Source organism: Dermacentor albipictus, chromosome 4 (genome assembly GCF_038994185.2).
Source record: "Dermacentor albipictus isolate Rhodes 1998 colony chromosome 4, USDA_Dalb.pri_finalv2, whole genome shotgun sequence".
Taxonomy (NCBI): Eukaryota; Metazoa; Arthropoda; class Arachnida; order Ixodida; family Ixodidae; genus Dermacentor; species Dermacentor albipictus.
Window position 1 is genome coordinate 170539468 of NC_091824.1, and position 20136 is coordinate 170559603.

General features: G+C 47.6%; 1 protein-coding gene across 5 annotated transcripts in view; it reads right to left on the reverse strand.

Moving 5' to 3' along the window:
- The window catches only part of Cbs (Cystathionine beta-synthase), an 80007-nt gene that overhangs the window by 8342 nt on the left and 51529 nt on the right, over positions 1-20136 (reverse strand). For all 5 annotated transcript variants that reach the window (XM_065432543.2, XM_065432544.1, XM_065432541.1 and 2 more), the window contains exons 3-12: positions 18638-18744; positions 17830-17964; positions 16458-16672; positions 16042-16203; positions 13337-13462; positions 12834-12918; positions 8902-9085; positions 7479-7613; positions 6980-7088; positions 5807-5891 (exon numbers count right to left, since the gene is read on the reverse strand). In XM_065432543.2, the coding sequence (XP_065288615.1) occupies positions 5807-5891; positions 6980-7088; positions 7479-7613; positions 8902-9085; positions 12834-12918; positions 13337-13462; positions 16042-16203; positions 16458-16672; positions 17830-17964; positions 18638-18744 (1343 nt within the window). The remainder of the gene's footprint in view (positions 1-5806; positions 5892-6979; positions 7089-7478; positions 7614-8901; positions 9086-12833; positions 12919-13336; positions 13463-16041; positions 16204-16457; positions 16673-17829; positions 17965-18637; positions 18745-20136) is intronic.

Genomic DNA, 20136 nt, shown 5'->3' on the forward strand with positions numbered 1-20136 from the left:
AAGTACGAACTGACGCGAGTGGTCATGGCATCGGCGCTGTCCTCGCTCAGCGTCAACAGGGCCAAGACCGTGTCATCGCTTACGCTAGCCGCCGCCTTTCCACGCCCGAGCGAAATTACTCCATTACTGAGAGAGAATGTCTCGCGCTCGTATGGGCGGTCGCGAAATTTCGCCCGTACCTTTTCGGTCGGAGCTTCTGCGTTGTCACCGACCATCACGCCCTCTGCTGGCTCTCCTCTTTGAAGGACCCAACTGGACGACTTGCACGTTGGGCATTGCGCCTACAAGAATATACATTTTCTATTATATATAAGTCAGGACGCCTGCATAAAGACGCTGACTGCCTGTCCCGCAATCCCGTGGATCAACCGGACGATACCGATGCAGACTCGGACATCAGTATTCTGTCCCTCTCCGGCTTCCTCCACATTGGCGACGAGCAGCGCAAGGATCCTGTTCTTCGAACACTTATGGAACGCCTAAGCTCCTCGCCCAATGACCCGTCCCTTCGGATGTTCACCTTGCGCGATGGAACTTTATACCGTCGTAGCGTTCGTCCTGACGGCCCGGAGCTCCTCCTAGTCGTCCCTAAGCACCTTCGACTCACCGTGCTCCAGCAACTTCATGACGCTCCTACTGCTGGACATCTGGGCGTCACTCGTACTTACGACCACCTGCGGCGCCGCTTCTTCTGGCCTGGCATTTATCGCTCTGTGCGCCGTTATGTCGCTTCTTGCGACCTGTGTCAGCGCCGGAAGACGCCTGCTATGCCTCCCGCTGGTTTGCTTCAACCCATTGATATACCTACAGAGCCCTTCTTCCGTGTGGGCCTCGACCTCCTTGGTCCGTTTCCAATTTCCATCAAAGGAAACAAATGGATTGCTGTAGCAACCGATTATGCCACTAGATATGCCATCGCACGAGCCCTGCCAACCAGCTGCGCTACAGATGTCGCCGACTTCTTACTAAAAGACGTCATCCTGCACCACGGCGCCCCTCGCCAGTTGCTGACGGATCGCGGCCGCTACTTTCTATCGAAGGTCGTTGATGATCTGCTCCGCTCCTGTTCTACAGAACATCGGATTGCTACCGCGTACCACCCTCAAACGAACGGCCTCACCGAGCGACTCAACCGCACACTCACTGAAATGCTCGCCATGTACGTTTCCAACGATCACCGCGACTGGGACGTCGCTTTACCATACGTCACTTTCGCATACAACTCGTCCCGTCACGACACTGCCGGATTTTCACCATTTTTCCTTTTGTACGGCCGCGACCCCACCTTGCCTTTTGACACGTTGCTACCTTCCGCAGTACAGTCACCCAGCACTGCTTACGCTCGCGATGCTATTGACTTAGCCGCCCAGGCCCGAGATGTCGCCCGTCATCGCCTCACAGTCTCGCAAGCTTCTCAAAAGCGACGCTACGACCTTCGGCACCGAGACCACCATTTTTCACCTGGTTCCCTTGTCCTTCTCTGGACGCCTTCACGTCGTGTCGGCTTGTCGGAAAAATTACTGTCCCGTTTTTCTGGTCCGTACCAGATCTTACGCCAACTGTCCGACGTGACCTACGAGATCGCCCCACTCGGTCAGCCTTCCGTGCCTCCCAACTTAACCAGTGATGTTGTTCACGTCACCAGGCTCAAGCCCTATGTCCCCCCAATAAGTGAGGCTGTTTAACTTGCACCGGGACGGAGCTCCCCCACCGGGAGGGTGATGTTACGGTGAAGTGAAGGAAGACGTTGAATTGGACTAGAGAAAGACGAAGTCTGGCGGTTGCCTGAACGCCATATCCATCATTTGTAAATATAAGTTATTTTACACTCGTGGGCCTGCTTTCTTCCCGCAACAATATTAATACATTTTGCCTGCTACGTGGTCTTCAGCTGCTTCAGTTATTGCTATTCAGTTATTCAGTTATTGCCGACTCAGCGTACCCTTAGAAAACCCAACTTTTCATGGTTGTATTGAGTTACCCATAACATAGGGTTGTTTATATTCTACTTAAAATGCCGTTATCTGCTTGGAGTCATTCAAAGTTTACTGAATATCCGTTAAAATTGTCCATATGCCGCTATATATGCCAGCAGCTACTAAATGTCGTACAAAATCGCCACAAAGTCTGCTGCGCTCTAGAACTGCGCTTTCACCGCTAGGCGAGTCTAAAGTCTGCTATATCAGTAACTCAGGGGACCAATTGCAATGCATGCTCACTGACCTGGAGAGGCAAATCAGAAGAGTGGGTCTAAAAATTAATCTGCAGAAAACTAAAGTAATGTTTAACAGTCTCGGAAGAGAACAGCAATTTACAATAGGTAGCGAGGCACTGAAAGTGGTAAGGGAATACATCTACTTAGGGCAGGTAGTGACGGCGGATCCGGATCATGAGACGGAAATAATCAGAAGAATAAGAATGGGCTGGAGTGCGTTTGGCAGGCATTCTCAGATCATGAACAGCAGGTTGTCATTATCCCTCAAGAGAAAAGTGTATAACAGCTGTGTCTTACCAGTACTCAGGTACGGGGCAGAAATCTGGAGTCTTACGAAAAGGGTTCTACCTAAATTGAGGACGACGCAACGAGCTATGGAAAGAATGATGGATGTAACGTTAAGGGATAAGAAAAGAGCGGATTGGTTGAGGGAACAAACGCGAGTTCATGACATCTTAGTTGAAATCAAGAAAAAGAAATGGGCATGGACAGGACATGTAATGAGGAGGGAAGATAACCGATGGTCATTAAGGGTTACGGACTGGATTCCAAGGGAAGGGATGCGTAGCAGGGGACGGCAGCAAGTTAGGTGGGCGGATGAGATTAAGAAGTTTGCAGGGACGACATGGCCACAATTAGTACATGACCGGGGTTGTTGGAGAAGTATGGGAGAGGCCTTTGCCTTGCAATGGGCGTAACCAGGCTGATGATGGTGATAGTGATGATGCCAAACAGTCTGCTTCTACAACCACCAAGTGTCTACGCGCGTCGAGGAAGCTGGCGTGCCATGGTGGCCAAGCTTGCCCGACTGTATGTCCGCGGGTGCTAGAGGACACCAAGCGGTCAAGGCGTAGGTGACGTCACAAGCAGTCAGCGCCCTGTATATCAGCGCAAGGGCACGAGCGCTTCCATTTTCTTCACAGCGAAAACGCACAAAGGTGAGGCACCGTTTCACGTCATCGTGTGAAAAGACGTAGACACTTCGCAGCGCCTTGTATGAAGGTCCGGGTAACGCTCGCTTTCCGTCATTCATGCGGACAATCCATGTCTCATCAGAAAGCCCCAAATAATGCATTTCTTTATAATGAGTTTCCACCAAAAGTTAGCTGCTCTTTCGTCGACGTTAGCTACCCTTATTATTCGTTACTGCACAAACTGGTTTGCGCGGAGGTGGGCGAGTGTACCGACGGCTTCAGGTGCGTACAGTTCCATAAATCACGTGCCATGCAGTTCCACTCAAACTTCTTCTTTCAGTGAATTTTCATAGTACACTATGGTCAATTTTTAGACAAAGATATGAAGTATGCATTGACTGGCTTTTAGCTCCTATTCTTAGCGACATGCTCTCAGCCTGCTTTGACAAATGCTTTTCAGATAGCCAGCAATAAACAGACACTGCCGAAAGTTTTCACATATATGTAGATTCTTTTTAAAGTTTTTATATGAATTCAACCAACGTGACACTTAGCTCGGATGTGTACAGATAAGTGACAGGTTTAATTACCGCACAAAACATCTAGATACCATCTAGAAACAACTAGATACCACGTTTCCCACTGAGAACGAACTAAGGTTTTGAAACATAGAAGTTTCACATTACTGAAATTCAGGCGTGCAAACATGGACAGAAGTAGAACAAGAAGGACAGCGCAAACGCCGACTATCAAGTGAAGGGTTGCACAATGGCGGAAAAAAAGAAAGACAACACTCATCTGCGCATGCTCAAGGGAAGGCAGTGCCAAACCACAAATCATGGACACGTGCGGGCACGCGTTCGTTTCATTAGAATTTTAGAATGCTTGGAAAAATAATAGAGCAAAGGTTTCGATGATCTCAGGCAGTATTGTCAACAAACACGGCAGTCCAGCAAAGTCAAAGTAATGTCTATAAAATAGGTGCTGTTTTTAAGGCAACCTTTTAGTGTACCTGAACGGCTCCAACACCCCTCCCCCCTCCCCTTTTCCTTTGAATTCTTGAGTCCCAAAGCTAGAATAAAACAAATCCAACTATTTGTTCAACCTTTCCCCTAAGCACTCTAAAGTTGTGAAATATGGTACGCCATGCCATGTATTAAGCCTGCTCTAACCAAGTCGTGCGTGCATAATATAAGCATTGGCTTCGCACTGTGCGCCGAAACTTCGCATCAGAGCTGCGTATATGCTACGAATGGCGTAACAATGGCTGCTGGCAGGCATAAAGTGGCGAGAACCAATAAAAATAGGAACTTCGTTGTTTTCGGCGCCACTGTCATTCCTTACAGTGTGTCACATCGAATAAAATAAAGGTAGCGGAGAAGGCCTGCAAAGTAGCTTTTTTCGGCAAAAGACATTCTCCAATTTGTGGCAGAAAGGATAGCAGCCAACGCAAACACACACACACACACACACACACACACACACACACACACACACACACACACACACACACACACACACACACACACACACACACACACACACACACACACACACACACACACACACACACACACACACACACACACACACACACACACACACACAAATTTGTTGACTGCTGCCGCAACCTCCCCTCCCCCTTCTTTTTTTGTGGTCGTTGAGCGACCACCTCAGCGAACGTGCCAATGTGATGAAAGGGAGTGTAGTTCCTCGTGCGCATTGCTCGCGATGTGGTTGTGCGGCACTGCTTTCAGTGCATGATGCTAATCCGCTGCTAAGACCAATGTGCACGTGAAATATGCTGCGCCTCCTGTACTGACAGGAAAGGTGACGTGCCTGAGTGCGCCGTCGGCGTCGCTACACGCCAAGGAAACGTCGTCGCTTTCGAGTGTATATATGATAGGCGCCCTCTTCTATTTCATTCGCCTGTTTCGTCCTCCCTTTTCCCCATTTTCGGCACCTTTATCCTGACGCGTTTCCTTGTGAGCATTAAAATTTGCTTGGCAATCGGCACTTTTTCCGCTCCTTCCGTGTGTACTGTGCCGTGCAATTCTACTTTATTTAGCACCCGCATGTATACCAGCCTGCCAAAGTTCGCCCTCTCTTGAAGCGCGCATACTGTGATTTTTGTATAACACATTTTTTGTCATATTTTTCGTACAAATAGAGTTGACGCGAGCTGCAGAAAACTCGTGCCTAGCTTACTTTTCCTCGAAATTGATCAATCTCAACGCACGATTATAAGCCTTCTATGCTTTCGTCTACTCAACCAGAAAACAGCCAGCGCAGTTTGCGATGACCGCGTCTGCGCGCATGCACGCAGTGAACATTTCTTTCTCTCCTTATCTTCATTTTTACCTTTTCCACGCGCAGGGAACCGACTTAACCTCCCTGCCTTTCCCTTGTCAATGAAATTGCCTCTCTCATACACAACTTACGCATGGTGCGAAAATATTCGCAGTGGTGTAACACTGCCAGCGCCACGCCAGATATTTTTGTGACAATTAAAGGCATACTAGATATCGTTATATCAGTATACTGCCAATAACACACTACAGTGCCACATTGTGTAAAAAGACAAGACGAACGGTAGGTGACCGTTCAAGATGCCTATATAGGGACTTTCAAGCCTAGTGTCTTGCACCCTTCGAAGAAGCAACGAGTACTGGGTCACCTTGCACTTGCTCCGCGACGACCAGGGCGAAGTGGCCGTGTTCGAGCATCGTGGACAGCACGCCCAGCGTCGTGTCCAGGGTTACCTGGAAGGCGTCCTTATGTTTTAGCCACTACCTAAGCATATCTTCTAAGGTACCAGTAAATTCCAAGATACCAGTAGATAGTACCAATAGAGGCAGCACGCGAAGGCTAAGTAGTGAATACTGATGTCACGGCGATTGTACTTACGCTAAAGAAAAAAATCGGAAGACTGTCTACGAGATATACGTACAGCGCAGTATATATGGTCAACTAGCAGCTAATACAGTGCACTCTTCCTCCCCGCTAACATCATCTTGCACCCCAAGGAAATACACACCGTGGTCCCGATCGTGCGCAAACGCACTGTAGCACTGTGTCGACATAACTTTGAAATGCAAGTCTCAGTATTGGCTATAACGCACCCGCGCATCTTAGTAAGTGAATGGAAAACGACGATGCTCACTGCACACATCAGTTTTGATGCACGCATTTAGACTAAACTATGACAAGTGCGGCAAGTTGGGTTGGTTAGTAAAGTTGTATGGTGATTGTCTTGGTATTTTTTGAGCGCTCTTCTACAGGTTATCCCAACCCAAGTTACGTCTAGCATTTCTTTGTACTCGTCTTTTTCTGAGCGCTGCTTCACAATCACCATGCAAATTTATCAACCCGCCTAACTTGCTACAATTGTCAGCTTAATGTCTAGCATAAACCACGCGTGTTATGTCTGCCTTTTCTTTGTCCTATAGCCTTTCTTGAGCGCTGTTTTACGATCACCATCTACACTATGACATCCAACAAGAAATATTAATCACATTCACTTTGACAAAGTCAGTATAAACTACGGAATCAACCTGACGTTTCTCTTACTTAACTGTATGCTAAAAGTATAGCTTCCGTGCCGCTATTTCGGTCCTTACGTTCATCTTTGCATAATAACGAAGCACGTGAAAAAGCATGTGTCATATGCAATACACTATAGCAAATCTGCGCTTTAGTCAGACCCCAGTGTTAAGTAAAAAACACGTCTGCAAGCAACAAGACATATCTTAAAGATTTGGGTACTAAGCTGTCCCAGTAAAAAGTACTTGCCACTGTAGCTGGACGTTAAAAACACGCAGAGTAAGCAAATTTCAAGGTGTTAACTTGCCTTTCTGAACTGGTCATAGGCAGCCTTTGCTACAGGGGTCGTGGCGTCGATACGCCGTGCCAGTATCTTAGACATTAAGTTTCCTAGCGAGACCATTCCGAGCACAGCTCTGAAAAAGAAAAGAAAAGTAGAAAAAAACTAGGTTGGTAAAGTGGCTGCATAAAATAAAATAATAACGTTGCCTTGCACCGTTAAACAAACAGCACGGTAATGTGGCCAATAGACCACTGGTTTTATGTCTGAACGAGCCATATGTAGCACAAGCAGTCGGGGAACAACAAATAAAACGATGTATGAGGTAGGCTAACAGCGATCGCGTGGAGCAGCTATTAAAGGAACGGCGTGCAGGTTCTGCGAAAGTACTGAACGGAGCAATGAATGCAGTTGGAAAGCGTATCCAGATGCCTGGATTCTACAACAGCTGCATGCCGGACGTTGTGCTTCCTGTCCGCTAGATGCATCCAATCAATTCGACAAAAAGAACTAGTCGATGGCTGACCCGCTTTCCTCGACGACGGGGACCTGGTCAATGCCTTCGGCGCTCATGAGTTCCACGGCATCCTGGCAGCTCACGCCGGGCGTCACTGTCAGCGGTATGCGCAGCCGCAGAGAACGCACCGTCTGGTTCCACCACCTGCGTGCGAGCAAAGTTGCATTCCTGCAGCTCGGACACATGTGCACATTAACTCGGAGAAAGTGGGTTGACTCAGCGTGCAAGGATGATATATAAATGGTCGATGCTTGAGCGAGTGCACTGTCGCGCTGGGTCAAGCCGTCTGCGCGAAGAGTTATTGGCGCAGCCATGAAAACGCTGTCTCGACGGGCTTTCTTATGCCGATGTCTGGCACAAATCGCTGGCGTCGGGTCGAATGTCGAGTCATCTGAATCACGGTGAATATACGACGACACGCTTTAGGTGTGCTCACCTGGACTACGAAATTATCACGTCTTACTTTTTAAAGCTTAACGATTTGTCGCTGGGCTCTACTGCGTGATTACTGCGTGCAATGAAAATTAATCATGACGACACTAATAAATATTGAATGGCCTACTGATACGAGATGAACATTATCTGCATCATCTATCCCATCGAGCAAAGTGGCGAAGTCTTAACTAGTCAACCAAAGGCACGAACAGGAAGAGCTTTGGCGTTATGTTAGTATACGCGAATATTTATACTGTAAGGCATGCAGCGACGATAAACTGAATACATGAGAGAGAGAAAGAGAGAGAGAGAGACGAAAAGGGAAAGGTAGGGAGGCTGAATGCATGAAGTGTATGCTTGCCTGCAGGTGCTCTACATTGAGCACATACGCTATCAGCCTGCTATCTCGATGTCGCAGCTCTGTACCTTGCGCGCCGTTCTATCTGTGAGCGAAATAGTTGCCCTCAGCGACACTCGAACCGGACAACCCAGTAGACGGCAAGATAACGAAAGCTCCTTCAGCGACAACGTCCTGCCTATTATCGCACGTATTACTATTTCTTCGAACGAGCCTGGTTATTCGCATGTATTCAGAAAACGCAATTAATTCGTGATTACCTTCTGCTGGATTGCGTCAGTTTACAGATCAAAATTCAGTCTGGGCAAGTTGGTTCATAGATCAGGTCCAGTGCACTAGCGCGAACATTCGTGTGTGTTCTATATACGCCCTCACTCTTGCCCCTGTCTTTGTTCCACGCCGTTTAACATTCCGTTAGAGCTCTTTAAAAATGCCGTCGGCATTCCAGCAATCCTGATAACGTCACGGTTACGCAAGTATTACGAGTTTAACGTGTACATCAAAGGCGACCGTAGGTTGTTTCCTAGCGACAGACAGACGCAAAGGTGCAAATTATGGCTGCTAGTCTAGTGGCCAAGATCCTGCGGAATACAACTTTCGACTCGGGCATGTGTAGGCGGGCAAGCGGGGTCAGCTCACCAATGCTTCGTGCTCATTTCAGAATAGAGCGAGATGAAACCGCGCTCGGCCATCCAGCCATCCGAGAGGAACTTGGTCATGTAGTTGCGCACTCCGTCGGGCAGGATTACCACGCACTTCTGGCCAGCCTTCAGGGACTTGGCCGCCACGACGGCCACGCTCATCGCCGACCCGCTGCTGCCACCTGCGGGAAAGCATGCACAAGCTCGGCATAAAAATCCGGATTGTACAACAATATTTTCTTTTTTTCCATAGAAGTACAGTTTTAACGCCACTATACGATTATCTGCTGCTGCAGTCGCGTGGAGCAAGTACTGTGCTTGCAGCACCTGCTTGCCCGATATTTGCCAGAAGGACAGGTGCACGTTATGCGCGACTGTTCTGCAGTGAAACGGCACGCAGAGTTTTGACACATATCAGTTTTGGTCCAACGCCTTTCCTGGAAAATTATGATGCTTCAAAACATGCATTGCAACCATTTCGCCCAACTTTCCTCTTTTCACTGTCCACCTGTGTCAGAACCCCAAAGTGGCACTGAAAGAGGACCCATGTCGGACATATGTAGGGCCATTGTTGCCCGGCATCAGCTTGGCAGTACATTGCTAACACGGTCACGACAACCGTGTGATTTTTTTATGTACGCATACGCGTCTGATCTGGAGCGCGCGTCTGGTGACTCCAGAGGCGCGCATCTGCCCAGACGCTTCGGCCCCTTGATTCACCTGAAAACGTCGTGCAGTACTGATTGGTCCGAAGGTCGTGAGAGACGAAAGCGGTGCATTCACACTGACGTGAACGAGACCAGCCACCCCAATATGTACGAAAGTCAGTCTGTCTGACTGTGCACCTGTTGCGTCCTAAATCTCACCATACACTTTATTGCAATTAGTTTCAGTAAATTAAGTCACTTCTACGGTTGCGAACGTTGAGCAATCGAACAAGTTTAGTGAAACCAGCAGGGTTAAGAGCCATCGAAACGGGATTTGTGGAATTAAAGAAGTGCATTTTGAGAGAATAATGTGAAGACATTTAAGACAACCTTTAAGAACACCTGTCACGAGCACAAGCACGATGTCATCACCATTGATGTGAAGACAATCATTGTTTCAGAGTCCACGTATACAGTTGAGGCAATCTGGGTCACATACTTGTATTTTTAACAATATAGCGCGCTCTAGAAAGCCATCTCCGAAGCAACTTTTCCAATTTAGAAGTCGCTAAAATATCGCCAAATGTTGTGTCGTGTCGGCAAAAAAATTCACCAGTCACTAAGTAGAAAATTTAGTCACTAAACAGACAAACCACAAAACCTGGCAACAAGATCGCTAAACTCGACACTACTAAGGAAGTTCTAGAGCAGTTGCAAACGTGATTTATTCCAACCACCCCAATTACCCCAACCCACTTTTGAACTTTGCCTGCACATCACCCATTACCTGGACCTTACACAACAATTTTTCATAAGGTTTCTAAATAACCAGAAATGTAAGAACTTCGCGACAAATTGTACTGAAGATACGGCTCATTCTTTCTAGGTATAATGTTTCTGAAACGCAAAGCTATCTTGAGACACTGGGAAGCGTAGCTGATAACGGCGACGTGATACTATCACACACTTGCTTAACAATGTCTTGCAAAACCTGTATTAGAACGAAACATGCATTTAATATATCACATAGACTTGGCGTAGCGCTTCAACTATTCGCAAAATTTGACTTCGGTTGTAGTCGTAATTATGGTAGTGTAGCGGTGTAAGTATTACGTTCCTCGTAAAGCTCACTAATGACTCTCCCAACAAACTGCACACTTAATTTATTTCAAACTCGTATTTAACCCATCAATTTGGAACATTGCCTACACATTACTCATACCGTTCTCGTAGTTTTCCCCAAATATAAACAAAGTGCTCTGTTTAGTTTACAGGGGACACTGAGAAACTAACTACGAACCTCGTTTGATCATGCACGAAAATGGGGAATAAACGAGGGTTCAGCAATTATCTGCAACGCTTCAAGTTAAAGTAGGAACGCGGAAATTTTGCAACACAGTCCAATTAAAGTTTTCCCTAGTTTGATGAAACTTTCAGTTCGCATATCCTGAAGTTGTTTTGGGAGTCTGGAAAACACTTCAAATAACGGCAGTATATGACACCCTGGATCGCCTGAATACGCAACTTTCTACAAAGGTTGTAATGAATATATGAAGCATTTACCGCTCGTCACTCAGAACATGCTTCCCGCTACGACAAAATATAAACACCGTGCCTCGCATAGCTTACCGAAGAACACGAGAAAAAAAAAGAAAAACTAAATTCCTTGCATAATGCACAAAAGTAGGGAGAAAACGAGTGTTGAGCAATTACTTTCAGAGCCACTATAAATAACCTACATAATTCAAACTTTCGGTGCACGTCAAACAAAACGTGGCCCCCATTTCCTCACAGTCTGCAATATTTGCCTTGCTTGCTCCTGCCAGGAAACATGTACTAGTTTAATTCTTATGTAGAAACAGCCTAAAAATGAAATGGACAGAAAAAATGTGCGTGAGTGTTGTAATGGTTATCATATTGATTTCATACTGATTCATACTGACACGCGAGAGAAAAAGAAGGCACCGCTGTACCTTTCTGATCCGACGTTCAGGCGAGAAGTACCTAGCAGAAATATTATCCGTCCTTTCATGTCTCAAAGTTCTGGCTTACATGGCACAGTGCATTGAATACGAGAACGCCTCATGCACGTGTCAAACGGTCGTAAAATGTTTCTCAGTAGAGTGCGATGCTTTGAAGCAGATGTGATCCGCATAGTGTGCCACTATAGAGAGGACAGCAAAGTTGTCTAGAAAGTGCCCTTGCAAACCTTTAACGCAAAAGCAATGAAATATTAGCTAGTCGACATGAATCCATTGTTGCTCAACAGCCCGAGGAGACACGTACAGGAGGAAAAAAAGGTCAAGACAGAATTTTTGCCTGTAGTTTTATCTTGTTTCTGATCTTTTTGCGATACGATGGCGCCAATAACATTAGTCGAGAGCCAGTGCCTTGCCTTGTCCATTTTCCCTCGTGTGCGTGTTAGCCATTTTAACGCAAGGCGTCGCGTAACCAAGGGGGTGACGAAGTCGAGAGGTCGGGGCGAGCTAGGCGCCTGCACGCTTGTCGCACTTACCATTGTTTTACTTGCCTAAACAAGTATGGCGTGTTTAGTGTGGTAGAGCAGCACGCCTAGGTGTAATAATAATAATAATAATATATGGGGTTTTACGTGCCAAAACCACTTTCTGATTATGAGGCACGCCGTAGTGGGGGACTCCGGAAATTTTGACCACCTGGGGTTCTTTAACGTGCACCTAAATCTAAGTACACGGGTGTTTTCGCATTTCGCCCCCATCGAAATGCGGCCGCCGTGGCCGGGATTCGATCCCGCGACCTCGTGCTCAGCAGCCTAACAGCATAGCCACTGAGCAACCACGGCGGGTCGCCTAGGTGTACAGATACGTTCAAGTTCAAACGCGCCCCCGCAGGTATAAGCTTCGTTTTATGCCTCTTTTGACTCGGCCAAGCTAGCGCGCCGCTTCCTTGAAGCATTCGAACGCGTCTTGTGTATAATCCTCTTAAAGCGCCTTACTTCGAAACAACGAAGTGTTAAAAGTGTTAAAATATAGTGTTACAATGCATTGGGTCATAAAATTTTTGCAAATTTTAATTAACAACACAATATAAGACCTAACGGAAATTGTTTCTACCGTTATCGGAAACCGATTTCATCAAATTTAATAAATCAGCTCTCATTCGCCTCGGTCTAATTACAATTCTGCGTTTCGCTGCGTTATATTATCGAAGTATGGGGTGCTTCTCTGCTTAATGGTACACATTTTACCCCAGACGTCATGCAGGCGTAATTACGCAGCCGTGGAGAAAGCGCACCCACACTCACCGCAAAGGAGACCCTCATGTCGGATCAGCTTTCGGGCCATGAGGAAGGAATCCTTGTCGTTGCACTTGTACCACTTGTCAATTAGCTGTAATAAGTAAAAGGGGGATGGGCTCGCAAGCTGAAAAATCCGGTGAAAAAAATGCGAGGGGTGGAAAAGTGGCCATAACGAATGGATCGTTCAAAGGCGAACGTAGCAGAAGGTCGCATGTGTAGTCGGTGGCCGCTAAGAAAGCTGGAAGCGAGGAACATATCAAGTTCTTCCTTTGCAGGTTGACAGTGGTAGGCCTTTGGGATGTTGCGCTACTTCGGAGGCGCTTTTAGGGATATATTCTCTAACCGTATACCTGTGTGTACTTGTTAGAGGGCTTTTTGTGCATGAAAGCGGGCGCTAAGCCGGTGTTGCTGCTCTACTTCTACTCCACCTCCTGACACCCTCTATAGCCACGCTTACAGGTCCTATACCACATTGACATCGCCGAAGAGGAAAACAAACAAATTCTTACGCTTCTGTCGAGGACTGTGGGCACGAAGTCGTAGCCGATGCCTTCGACCTCGTACATCGTCACAGAAGGATCGTTGGGCTCAGCATCGACGGCCAACTCCGAGCCATGCGGATCAACGGCCACAACCTGCAACGTGTAAATATGCTTGTAGGAACATATTTCGAATTCAGAGTACTGACATTCTCATATTTGACGTAATTGTTCTGCGGAAACCCGTAAGGTGAAGAAAATTAATAAAAAGAAAATGAAACATCCACCCAATCGCAGCAGTTGTTACAAAGGAAACCCATACGGGTGCATCGAAAAAAACCCCTCGCTGTTGAACAAAAATTCGCCCTGGTCCGGGACGAATTTTTCTTTAACTGCGGGGCGTTTGTTTCGGTGAACTCGTATGGGTTTTCTTTGTAGGAATCGCTGCGATTGGGAGGATGCCTCATTTTTCCTTTATTCTCATATTTCCTGTGAAGGCATCCACGTGAGAAAGCTTACTTAAAGAGTCGCTGTTCCGTCCAAAAGCTGAAGATTTGAAAGTGATAAAGACAAGTATTACACTATTAGCATGAAGTAAGGCTTTATGATGGGCAGTATAAATGTAGTAATGTTCGAAACCTAACAAGCGACGTGGTTAAAGAAGAACCCATTTATTCGCAAGAGGAAGAAAATGAATAGTTCCAGCGGTTTCCGTTCAGTCGGCGCTGCTCTTCCTACTTCGTTGTCTTCTCTTTTTGTTTGGTAGTGTTGCGTACTCCAGGGTAGCGTATCGTACTGCTGGAGTTGTAGCGGCGCCTGCCTACCGAAGCGCGACCGACGTTACTTATTGGGTAGCGTGGCGTTGTCGGCGGGCTGCAGGCATCCGGTAGATCATGGTGACCAAGCAAGGGCGAGACAATTTCTAGTGCGAAACTTGCACGGTTTATTCAAAGGTTGGTGAAAGATGATGAGAAGAGAATGAGGTGATCAAAAATACATTTCGGAGCCCCTTAAATAGGCTCTCTACAATCGTGGGAGGGATCTTGCCTCCGTCGACCTCACGTGACCGGCACAGAAAGCCTGCTGCAAGGAGGAAGGCTCCTACTTCCGCCGACGTCACGTGACCGGCACAGAAGGCCTGCTGCAATGAGGAGGTCGTCCCGCCTCCTGGAATTGTAGACGCTTGTCAAAAGAGGCCTGTAAGGACTGCGGGGCTTCCGCCAGACCGGCAGATACTCGAAATGGTCAAGGCGAATTAGGCAGTCACGCTTCATTTCGACCAGGCAAGGTGTGTGAAGACTGGGTGAGAAAAATTCCTTTCTGCACGTGGTGCTGGATGCCAACCGTAGCAGGAGCAGTCGCGCCTCATTTCGACAAGGCATGGCGAGAAAAGGTCGGGTGAAATTCCTTTCTGCACGTGGTGCCATACGCCAACCGTAACTGTGCTAAGATCTACAACAGCAAACAATCGCCTACTAACAAACGAGAAAATATACACATGAACAGATTTTCCTCAATAAACGCGAGTAGCCGCGATTACAGCGCTGAAGCGCGATGAAGAGTGCCTGCAGCGGGAAGCGCGCGTATTTGTTCCATAACGAACGTCCCTTCACCACTAACTGTGCCGCGCCTCCAAAGTTCAGCACACAACGTGGCCTCCAGCAAAGGGCGCAGACATCTCGCATCGAGCCGCCAGCCTTCTCGGCTCACCCTGGCTATAGATTACGTCACCTCCTCCGCACGGCGTGCGGGCCGCGCATGCACCGCCGCACCTGCAGGACAGCACGGTGCGCCGGCGGCACTAGCACGACTCGAGTGTCCGTATGCTGCATCAAACATCAGCTGCTGATCGATCACTGCGCTTCAGGTAACTTCTAACGTTGCTTTTTCGTATTTTTTTCGAAACACAGGTCACCAGATGCGCATAAGAACTCCATATGACCTTGACTATTGTGAACGGCACATTGCAAATATAATGAAGATTTTACAAGTCGCATCTAAAATTACTGCTACATCGCAATGCCCGCGTTCTTCAACCTTCAAGTTCCGCGTGGAACGTGGAATGCGACACAAGCATAATTAAAATCCCACGAAAATCCCAGAGATTACAGTAGATATTGCTCATTTCACTCGGTAATTATCTAAGCTTTCAGATAAAGATAGCCTGTGTTATGATGTGTTGTAATGGAACCACGTTGTATTCATTCAGCTCAACTATATCCACCACTTTGAGAGAATGAGGTTAAACTGCCCTAATAAACTTATTTTGGGGTGCCGCCAACAATAGAAAACACGTCGGCCAGTCGGTACTGCATTGAATGGCTTATGATTTCATATTAGGGACAAGTTATACACATCAACAGACAGCCAGCCAGCCAGCCAGCCAGCCAGCCAGCCAGCCAGCCAGCCAGCCAGCCAGCCAGCCAGCCAACCAGACAGACAGACATTGAGGTCCTGAGGGACTAGCCGCCAGAGACCCGCCGTTGGGGTCCCCGGCTCGCCGCTGGCTGCTCCCATGTCGGAATCGGGAGGCCAAGCCTCCGCTTTTTCACGGGCCTTCTGGGCGGCCGTGGACTAGATGTTGACTGGTTTACAAAGTGTTTTTTTTTTTTGAACGTGCAGTAATAAGCGGCAACAATTACGTCATCTTCCGTCCGTCGGACATGCAATCGAAGCATGTCCAATGATGCAAAGAAAAAAAAATGCATCCACTCTTCACCGCTAATCCTGTCTACCTGAACGTTGGGCAGGCGCTCCTTGAGCTTTCTCGCGACGCCGGTGGCCGTGCCGCCGGTTCCGGCACCCATGACCACCATGTCCACATGGCCGCCGCACTGGTCCAGGATCTCCTCGGCAGTCGTGTCGTAGTGCGCCAAGGGGTTGCCGGGGTTCCGGTACTGCACAGAGAAGAGGAATTCGCAGCTCTGGCACTCCGCAACCCTGTTTCGGGCTCTTGGTTGTATGTTGTCGCAGTAGAAGAAGTAAATAAGCAATTAAAAATAAATAAATAAATAAATAAATAGACGTCAGCGTCGGCCTACCGGGAGGTGACGCTAACGCCCGCCACGATTGTGGCTGCAGCAGTGTCAGGATAATTACCATCACAAAAAAAAAGAAAAGGGACAGAGAACAAGTCAGACGGTCTCCAAACCTGATCGAGGATGACGGCGCCCGGGATTTCGCGGCAGAGGCTGAAGGCGACCGAGATGTGCGACTCGGGCGAATCGTAGCGCGCACTGGTGGGCGTGCGCACAATCTCTGCGCCCAGCGCACGGAGCACGTCCACTTTCTCTCGGCTCATCTTCTCCGGCAGCACGATGATGCAGCGGTATCCCCGAATGGCCGCTGCCATCGCCAGACCGATGCCTGCGCAGGGGGACAGCACAGGTGGCACGAAAACACTGTGGCAGGAAACACGTTTTAGTGCGTGCGCGCGCGCGCGCGTGTGGGTGCGCGTGTGTGTGCGCGTGTGCGTGCGTGCGTGAGGAATACGAACGTGCTAACCACATAATGTACATAACAGAGTGCTCAGGGCAGGCGGCATGGAGGCGCACATACTGTAGTGAACGATTTAGGCGTGATTGTAAAAGAAACAGACCGCATGCAGTTCTACGCTGAAGATAATTCAGGAACCCCCGCAGAACTATGAAACGTATCGATAAGGTTTTTCTCGTAATAAGTGAAATGAGCGTTTGCTTAAAAAGAAACGTTTCGCCCAAGCAAACAGAATAACAAATGCCTAAAACGAATAACTAAAATGCTAGAGGGAAAGTGGACGACCATTTTTTCTGTCTGTGCCTCGATCGTTGCTTCGCGTTGTTCGATTTCACTGCGCAACCACAGCAGCGAGCCCAGTCTTCGACCCTTTGACACGCGATAAACAATCGGTCTGCCGTCGAGTACTGTGGTCGCAGTGAAGAATGCCGCGCTTTCCTACCGATTCGTAAATAAATCGCCTCTATTAGACAGAGAGATAAAGAAAAAAAAAAGGCTTCGAGAACTAAGCGAACGCCGATATTCCATGTATTTGTCCCTGTACAACTCCGTGAATAATAAGCAAGCACGGTTTTACATTTTTACCGCATAGTCAAAGTGTGTGGACCTTCACTGCACACTGGAATAGTATTATTCTGTTATTAACGTCGCGGAACGAAAAATTAAATTCTAGATATTACGTGCCAAAATCACGATGATTATCAGGCATGCTGTAGTGGGGGACTCCGGAATTATTTTGACTACCTGCGGTTCTTTGACGTTCACCAAAATATAAGTACACGAGCACTTTTGCATTTCGCCCCCTTGAAAATGCGGCCGCCATGGCCGAGATGGAACCTGCTACCTCAAGCTCAGCACTGCAATGCCATAGCCGTGTACACGGCTAACGTGGCGAGTACGTTTGAAAGCCGTAGCGAGATTTCGGCCCGTGAGCCCGAATAAAAGCGCGCGTCATGGCGGCGTACTAATTGTACCACGGTATACTGAATAACAGCGCGTTCAGTGGGACATGATAGGCACTCCGTTACCTGTGTTCCCCGAGGTGGGCTCGATGATGACTGAGCCAGGTTTGAGAATACCATCACGCTCGGCCTCCTCCACCATTCGCAGCCCGATGCGATCCTTGATGCTACCCCCAGGGTTGAAGAACTCGCATTTAGCCACTGCACATGGGAGTACATCGGTCGGAACACTTACAAAAAGTGGCACACCGTTCAGGCTTGTCTGAACTGTGCAGCTACAAAGCTCTGTCCTAGAAAATTAACCATTCCCGCTCTAGGAAACTTCCATTCTCCAATACTGTGTGTCTGCAGGATTTGATGCAATGAACGCTGAATTCGCTTAGCGCAAGGTACGATGTGACATGAATGCATCTGGCTCTAACCATTAGAGAAAGGAAGCGTCCATGAAAAGGATGGCGACCACTACTGAGGGAGGAAATTCCACTTGGTTACCCGCTTCGTAGGCCAGAAGGTCAGCAGACATGTGTGCCAGCTATCCCAGCGTTTAATATGAACATTTGCTTAGCTTTCCCATCGAAGAATTTCTTCATGAAGCTCAAGTTATAGTAATTGCATTTAATTACATGTACCGCGTTATCCATGCTCCTTAATCCATTCGCCCATATGAGTTGCATTATGTTGCACTCGCTCTCTGAGCCTGCAGATGCAATTTCGTGCTACGGAACGGGGAGGAACTTTTTGTGAAGCGCAGTTTTTCTTCCGACACATTCTATTTGAAGTATATATAAATGAATGCACTAAAAAAATGAAAACTATACGCGATGCAGCTTCAACCTGCCTCAATTCGTCTTACGTTGCTTACAGGGGTACTTACATAGTTCGCATTCCAAGCCATACTCCTTATTAATTCTGTTGATTCGAACCATTGGTGTTTCTCCCACATGATGCAGGATATCTGGGTAGACCTTGGGCTTTGGTGTTCTGTGAAAAAAGAAGTGCAACAGTGGTCCAGCATGGCAGTCGTAGGATGGCTAAAAAGCACAGAATTTTCCTGTGTCATTTGTGTATACGGTTAATTTCGATTCCTAGTAACGGCATCGCTGTGCAGATTGAAGGGCGCTCAGCCTTATAAAAACAAAACCAGACGAAACAAAAATGTCCATATACGTCTTGTGAACTGCTTCGTCTTACAACTTGTCCTTTATGCTATATGTCTATAAGCTATCTAAACACAAAACTCGTTAACAAAATGGTTTCCTTGCACTATTTGATGCCATAGACATTAAGACAGCTGATCAGCACTGTGTCTACCAACATTAGTCGACAAAAAGTCACGCCATAAATTGACTGGCTGCATGTTTACTGAAATACAGAAAAGCCCTGCACGCTTTGTCTAAACTATTTTGCGAAGGGAATCTTTTCGTGGCGACTAATTATTTTGATGCGAATAGCATTCCGGGTATTGAAAAGTCAGTTTCGTTTCGGATATATATAGCTATTTCACCAAAAGTGGGGGCCGATCCCGAAGGCATGGCAGTCTAAAATACGGGCCGTTCACGCGGGCATGCCCCACTGAGTATGTGCCGTTGTTCAATAAACCTCTTTGATTCCAGCTTGAGTCACTGTATATGTGCCTCTGGCTATGCGCACGCATACTTCACAGCGGCGCAGTCAGATGGCGCCTGCAGCGGAGAGCGAGAGGGGAGCCCGCCTGCAGCACGCGCCTCGTACATGACTCGTTTCGGCTATTCGCACACTTGGATTGTCATCGTAGATGAGTTGTGCCCGAATTATTTATTTCAATATATTTTGCAACATATACATTAGGGAAAGGGCGGATCGAAAGTATTTTACAGCTCTGTGGACAAAATACGTCACGTCACCCTGACCATCATCATCATCATCATTATCAGCCTGGTTACGCCCACTGCAGGGCAAAGGCATCTCCCATATTTCTCCAACAACCCCGGTCATGTACTAATTGTGGCCATGCCATCCCTGCAAACTTCTTAATCTCATCCGCCCACCTACCTTTCTGCCGCCCCCTGCTACGCTTCCCTTCCCTTGGAATCCAGTCCGTAACCCTTAATGACCATCGGTTGTCTTCCCTCCTCATTACATGACCTGCCCATGCCCATTTCTTTTTCTTGATTTCAACTAAGATGTCATTAACTCGCGTTTGCTCCCTCACCCAATCTGCTCTTTTCTTATCCCTTAACGTTACACCTATCATTCTTCTTTCCATAGCTCGTTGCGTCGTCCTCAATTTGAGTAGGACCCTTTTCGTAAGCCTCCAGGTTTCTGCCCCGTAGGTGAGTAGTGATAAGGCACAGCTATTATACACTTTTCTCTTGAGGGATAATGGCAACCTGC